General features: G+C 45.1%; 2 protein-coding genes across 2 annotated transcripts in view; one reads left to right on the forward strand and one right to left on the reverse strand.

Annotated features, from left to right (window-relative positions):
* Nucleotides 1–6,152, reverse strand: part of PRTFDC1 (phosphoribosyl transferase domain containing 1) — a 175,337-nt gene extending 169,185 nt beyond the window's left edge. The window contains exon 1 of the mRNA XM_006871652.1: nucleotides 6,083–6,152. Within this exon, the coding sequence (XP_006871714.1) occupies nucleotides 6,083–6,130 (48 nt within the window). The 5' untranslated portion in view covers nucleotides 6,131–6,152. The remainder of the gene's footprint in view (nucleotides 1–6,082) is intronic.
* On the forward strand, nucleotides 552–1,062 carry LOC102831659 (ubiquitin-40S ribosomal protein S27a-like). The gene has a single exon (XM_006871651.1). The coding sequence runs from the start codon at nucleotides 564–566 to the stop codon at nucleotides 1,032–1,034; it is 471 nt and encodes a 156-aa protein (XP_006871713.1). The 5' UTR covers nucleotides 552–563; the 3' UTR covers nucleotides 1,035–1,062.
* Nucleotides 6,153–6,476: the final 324 nt, after the last annotated feature.

A 6,476-nucleotide genomic window follows, 5' to 3' on the forward strand; every position in this document is an offset into this window, starting at 1 on the left:
ATACATAGATCAATGGGACAGAATCAAGAATCCAGAAATTAACCCATCTACATACAGCCAACTGATTTTTGACAAAACACCTAAATATCTCACATGGGGAGGTGATAGTCTCTTCAACAGATGGTGCTGGCAGAACTGGAAAGCAATATGCAAAAGATTGAAACAAGACCTTCACCTCACACCTTATACAAAGACCAACTCAACATGGATTAAACACCCACAATTATGAAGGCCATCAATGAATAAATAGGGACAAATGTGAGGGCACTAATTCAGGGACTACACAGACTACCAAGCATTTTGAAAACTACACAAACAAAAGGAGACAAAATAAATGAGTGGGACATACTAAAAATTAAAAACTTATGTGCATGAAGACTTCACCAGAAGAGTAAAAAGGGAACCCACAAACGGGAAAAAATCTTTTGCAATGACATATCAGACAAGGGACATATTTCCAAGATATACTGGAAACTACAACACCTCTACAAAAGACAAATAACCCAATTAATAAATGGGCACGGGCTTTCGGATCCGCCATCTGCGGTGGGACCGCCGCCAAGATGAAGATTTTCGTAAAAACCCTAACCGGGAAGACGATCACTCTCGAGGTCGAACCCTCGGATACAATAAAAAATGTAAAGGCCAAGATCCATGATAAGGAAGGAATTCCTCCTGATCAGCAGAGACTGATTTTTGCTGGCAAGCAACTAGAAGATGGACGCACCCTGTCTGACTACAATATTCAAAAGGAGTCCACTCTTCATCTTGTGTTGAGACTTCGCGGTGGCGCTAAGAAAAGGAAGAAGAAGTGTTACACTACTCCCAAGAAGAATAAGCATAAGAGGAAGAAGGTTAAGCTGGCTGTCCTAAAATACTACAAGGTGGATGAGAACGGCAAAATTAGTTGCCTTCATCGGGAGTGTCCTTCTGATGAATGTGGTGCTGGAGTTTTTATGGCCAGCCATTTTGATAGACATTACTGTGGCAAGTGTTGTCTGACCTATTGCTTCAAAAAACCAGAAGACAAGTAATTGTGTATGAAGTAATAAAAGACGTGAACTAACAAAATAAATAAATGGGCACAGGACATGAACAGACACTTCACCAAGGAGATCCAGGTAGCCAACAATCATATGAAGAAATGTTCACGATCACCAGCCATTAGAGAGATGCAAATCAAAACAACAATGAGATATCTCATCTTACACCAGTAATAACAGCAAAGATAAAAAAAAGTAGAGGACAATAAGTGCTGGCGGGGATGTGGAGAGACTGGGACACTACTGTATTGCTGGTGGGACTGCAAAATGGTCCAACCTCTCTGGAAAGTAATATGGCGCTTCCTCAGAAGGTTGGAAATAGAAATACCTTATGATCTAGCAATTCCTCTACTTGGTATTTACCCACAAAAAATACGAGCCACAACATGGGAAGATATATGCACACCAATGTTCATAGCAGCACTATTTACAATAACAAAAAGATGGAGAGAGCAAAGTGCCCATCAACTGAAGAATGGATAAACAAACTGTGGTACAGATTATTATGCTACCTTGAAGAACAACAAGGAAGCTGCAAGGCACCACATTACATAGATGAACCTTGAGGACATTATATTGAGTGAAATTAGTCAGTCACAAAAGTAGAACTACTGCATAGGACCACTACAGTAAAATACTAAGAAAAAGAACCCATACTAAAGTGGGGAAAGATTCTTTGCTGGTTGCTGGGATGTGGGGATGGGGTGAAAGCAGGGAGAAGAAGTTGGAGCACAGGGCAGGGAATAGCACAGGATAGTTTGGGTGTTGGGGAGGGGGGCAATATACATAAGGGGGAGGGGAATGGAAGAACAAAACAGATAGGAGAACAATTATGCCAGTTTGCATGGGCTAAGTGGGACATAGGTAAAGAATGATGTATGCACATCCTTGGAACAACAGGGCTCTGGGATAAAGGGATTGAGACATGGTTGGAATGGGGGGAAAGTGGGAATAATGTTAAGATGCTTGGCTGTCTTTTGAATCTTGGTTTCCCTTGAATGCCATTATAAAATAGATACTGGAGGGGAAGAGAAAGGAATAACCAGAAATATCATCATAGAAAGTTTGTAAGTCCATCTTCAGCCTATAACTGATTGGAATACCTAAAATGGGGCTACGTGCCCAGTGAAGGAGGCTTCCTGCGGATCCTCTGCATTACATAAGATTATAGGTGGAATCTTGAACAGCATCCAGAATCTTCAGAGGTGGGAAATTTCTACTTGAAACGATGGGCAGACCAGCCTGGAGTGGCTACAAGAACAGAAGATACTTCTTGAAATAAAGACCAACAGGAAAAACACAAAACAACATAGGCAGACCAACTGATTACTACAGGAACAAACAAATTGCTTGCCCACGAGACATCAAGGCAAGTGGTCAGGTCCCCTTAAAGCAAACCCCCTTCTAAGACTAAGACTCAATGGGAATATATGCTCTGATTGGTGACCACATTCGTCACCGATAAAGGGAAGTGAGGGAAAAACAGCAATAAAGCTGCAAGCTAAACCCTACAACATTCAATAGACTCCTGTGAACCCAGGTGGAGACCTGATTGGCCAGCAGTATGGCAAGATCTGGGGACTCTGCAGCTAGAGTCAGTGACATAGCCACAGAGGACATAGCATCCAGCTGATAAGAAGAGAGGGCATATGCACAAGAACACCCACACTTACAGATGATACCCACTTGACCTGGCTTCAATGATTGGATGATCAGTGTGCAACTAGAAGAAGAAAGAAGAGGAAAAAAAGAGTAATCTGATACAATTTGATGAACTTGACTTACACCTATGGATGCAGTAGCTCAAAAGAGGGAACACATCTTTACAGTGAGGATCATTCCTACCCCCTCCATACATAGAGTAGACAGGGATGGGCAACTTGGACATTGGCTACCCAAAGTGGGGGTCTATAAAGGCAAGAAGTGACTGGCTTACAAGCTTTCAAGAGGGAACCTAGATCCAGAGGATGTGGAGGAAGGTAGAATCTCCACTGAGTAGTATCTAATCTGTCTGTGTGGGGCTGATGAAAGGAAATGCAGATAGGTCTCTTGTGATACAGTAGTGAATAATTGTTATCAGGACTGATTGTTAGGGTTGGAAATGTAAAGTTAGACGTTTTGTAGCAATTAGGGGAGTGATTAACTTTGCAGTCTAGGAGCGGAGGTCCCTGGAACCATCAAGGGAGAAGAGTGGAGAGCCGGACTCCACCCAGAAAAGCAGTGATGCCAGAGATGGAGGCAAAGACAATGATGTGGAGAGATGGAGCAGCTGGGCACTTTAGACCCAGAGAAGGGAGAAGGGCTGTGTGCTGAGGACTTGGACTTGGGGGCTGGCTGATGATGCATAGAGGGGATTGTAACCATGGCAATGAAACGATAAACTGATAGGATGAATGTAAAACTAATGTTCTACCATGTAAACTATCACATGTTGTTGTTGTTGTTAAGTGCCTTTGAGTCGGTTCCGACCCATAGCGACCCTGTACAGGGTTTCCGAGGGTGTAAATCCTTACGGGAGTAGAAAGCCTCATCTTTCTCCCGCGGAGCAGCTGGTAGTTTCGAACTGCTGACCTTATGGTTCGCAGCCCAATTCGTAACCATTACGCTACCAGAATTATCACATAATTCACAATAAAACATTAAAAAAAAAAAAAAAAAGTCCAATGGAGGTCAATTCTACTCTGCCACATGTGAGGTCGCACTGAGTTAGATTCAACTAGACAGCATTTTTGTTGTTGTTGCTGTTGTTGTATTATATGGTTTTGTACTGATGGAATTGTTTAAAAGTTTCTGGCTACTAATGTCTATGTAATTGTTACATTTGATGGCCTGTTTCCCATCATTATCCTACTTGCTCTTTCTGTAGGTCCTGAGCCTCTTGACAAAACCCTCTCCTCCACCTTGCCTTCTCTCTCCAGTTTTGTTACTGCCTTGGTCCCTTTATCTGGCTTCTCTACTGTCTGACTCTTACATTGGGGGTTTTCCAGGCTCCTACCCTGGTTTCTTTCTTTTTTTTTTTTTTTTCCACTTTCATTGGGCATCCTCATCCACTCCCAAAAATCAGCTATTCTATTTGCCTGTGTTTTCTATATCTGTCGATTTACTCTCCTGAACGCACCCTCACCTATAGATCCTAGACGCAGACTCAACATATCTAGAATGGGACATCCTGGTTTTGCTTCTTGGACTTTGGCCCTCTTCCTACCCAACCCATCCCCATAGTTGTCCATTTCCCAGTGCCAACTGGAATGATTTTCTTCTTCTTCTTCTTCTTTTTTTTTTTTAAGTATAAATCAGCTGCAATGCTTTCTTTTCAGGGCCTCTGTTTTAGAGCCATCTTTTTCTAGGTCTTTGCATGGTACTTTCCTTCCATCTCTTTCTATCTTGGTTTAGATGTTACCACAGAGAGGGTTTTCTGATCATTTGATCAAAATCAGTGTTATTCACCCCCTTCAATCACTGTCTATCCCAATTCCCTCTTTCCTGTTCATTGTACACATCACTAGCTGAAATAACCTTCTTTACTATCTGCTTTCACACTGCTTGCCTATATCACTCCTTCGGAATGTAAGTTCCATGAGGATAGGGTCTTTGTCTTGAACCCTGTCTCCAACGGAGTAGACACTTAAGCATGTATGAGATGAATATATACACAAACTCCTCCTCATCCGTTAAGAATTCTAGAAGAAAGGAGAGTTCTGTTATAATATTAATACCAGAGCAACACATTTCAATCCGAATAGTTTTGTTTTAGTATAAAGTGTTTCTTTCCTCAATCCACGGACTCACTGATAACCTGTGAATGACAGACTGGTATTTGAAAAAAAGAACTTTAATGTTCAGCAAGTTAGACCCAACCAAGATCTGGCAAAGTAATAGCCACCATCTTCTGCTGCAAAAGAAGGATCCCTGGTGGCACAGTGAGTTAAGCAATAGATTGCTAACCTCAGAGTCTTCTGTTCAAATCCACCAGTCACTCCAGGAGAGAGCCAGGAGGCTGTCTGCTCCAGCAAAGATTTATGGTCTTAAAGTCCCAGAATCCCCAAAGAGCAACACACGGTATTGGAATTGACAGGATGGCAGTGGGTTCTGATGTAAAGGTTAATAATCAGCTGCTAACTGGAAGGCTGGAGGTTTGAGGTCATCCACAGGCACTTTGGTGATCTACTTCCAAAAAATTTGCTATAGGGCACAGTTCGAATCTGACACATACGAGGTCGCCCACTTTAAAACAACTGGGTCTATGGAAGCCCTTCATGGCAATGCAGCCTAGTGGCGACAAGAGCAAGAACCCATTTTGTCCCAGGACCTCATCGGGAATTCCCAGGGTTAAAGAGGCTCGGTTGTTTAGGAATCAATCAACACACATCCTCCGATTCTACTAGATATTTTTGATACACCCTCTCCAATTCTCTCAACAGACTCAATGCATCGTTTCTCCCTTTTACAGACGAGGGGGGCTGATAGCTTTGCCAGAGGTCCCACAGTCCAAACCCAAGAATCAAAATCTTCAATGCTCAAACTCCATCCGCTTGAGCTGCCTTTTTTCCTAGCTGAGCTCGAGAAGCCTCAAAATGCTTTTTGAAAGGAAAACTACAAGCCCGTGCTGGAGAAGCAGGGAGGAGGCACAAAGAGAGAAAAGGGGTCCCACAAAAGTAGCACGCAGGGTCTGTGGAGACCCGTGGGTTCCCGGAGGAGAATCCCGGTGGCTAGTGGTAGTGGGGAGGACCACAAAGGCTTAAAGCTAGCATAGCGGATTCTTGGGGCGAGGGAGACGGAGGAGACCCAGGACTGAGAACACAGGGTGAAGGATGGTTAATAGGTGTTTCGTCAGATTGGGCGCTGGAAGGAAGGGGATTGGAAAGGGGAGGGCTGAATTTAAGGTTGGTGCTATCACCGATCACCGAGGGAGGGAAGAACAAAGCAGTGGGCTGCTCTCATCCCAATGCATTAAGATATTTAAAATAAAAGGAGAGTGGGAAAAGGAGAGAGGGCGGGGAGCGCACGCCTCAGCCCCGAAATCGGGAGTTTGCATTTACCACGACCCCTCGCCCGTAGTCTGGCGCCTCCTCACTGCTCCCGGCCATGTTTCTCCGGGTGAAAGAGGGAAAGAAAGATGGTCGCGGGAAGGATCTGGGAAGGAGATGGGCTGGGGGATGGGGATGGGGATGGGGATGGGGCCGCCCCGCCCTGGGCTAGCCAGCGGGAAAGCAACTGCGCCTGAGCCCCCCGCGCCTGGCGTGGCTCCAGCGCCTAGGTCACAGCGCTCCCTCCCCCGGCTGGTCCACTGAGGGAGGGGGGCCGCAGGAGGCGCTGGCGATTCGCGGAGCAGCTGAGGCGCTGCGCTAGCTAAATCCGCGCCGCGCTCCACCTGAGCCCAGGCCCTGGGCGCCGGGGCAAGTCTCTGGCGGCCCCCGCGCGCCGTAGCCTGCG

Source organism: Chrysochloris asiatica, unplaced genomic scaffold (genome assembly GCF_000296735.1).
Source record: "Chrysochloris asiatica unplaced genomic scaffold, ChrAsi1.0 scaffold00172, whole genome shotgun sequence".
Classification (NCBI taxonomy): domain Eukaryota; kingdom Metazoa; phylum Chordata; class Mammalia; order Afrosoricida; family Chrysochloridae; genus Chrysochloris; species Chrysochloris asiatica.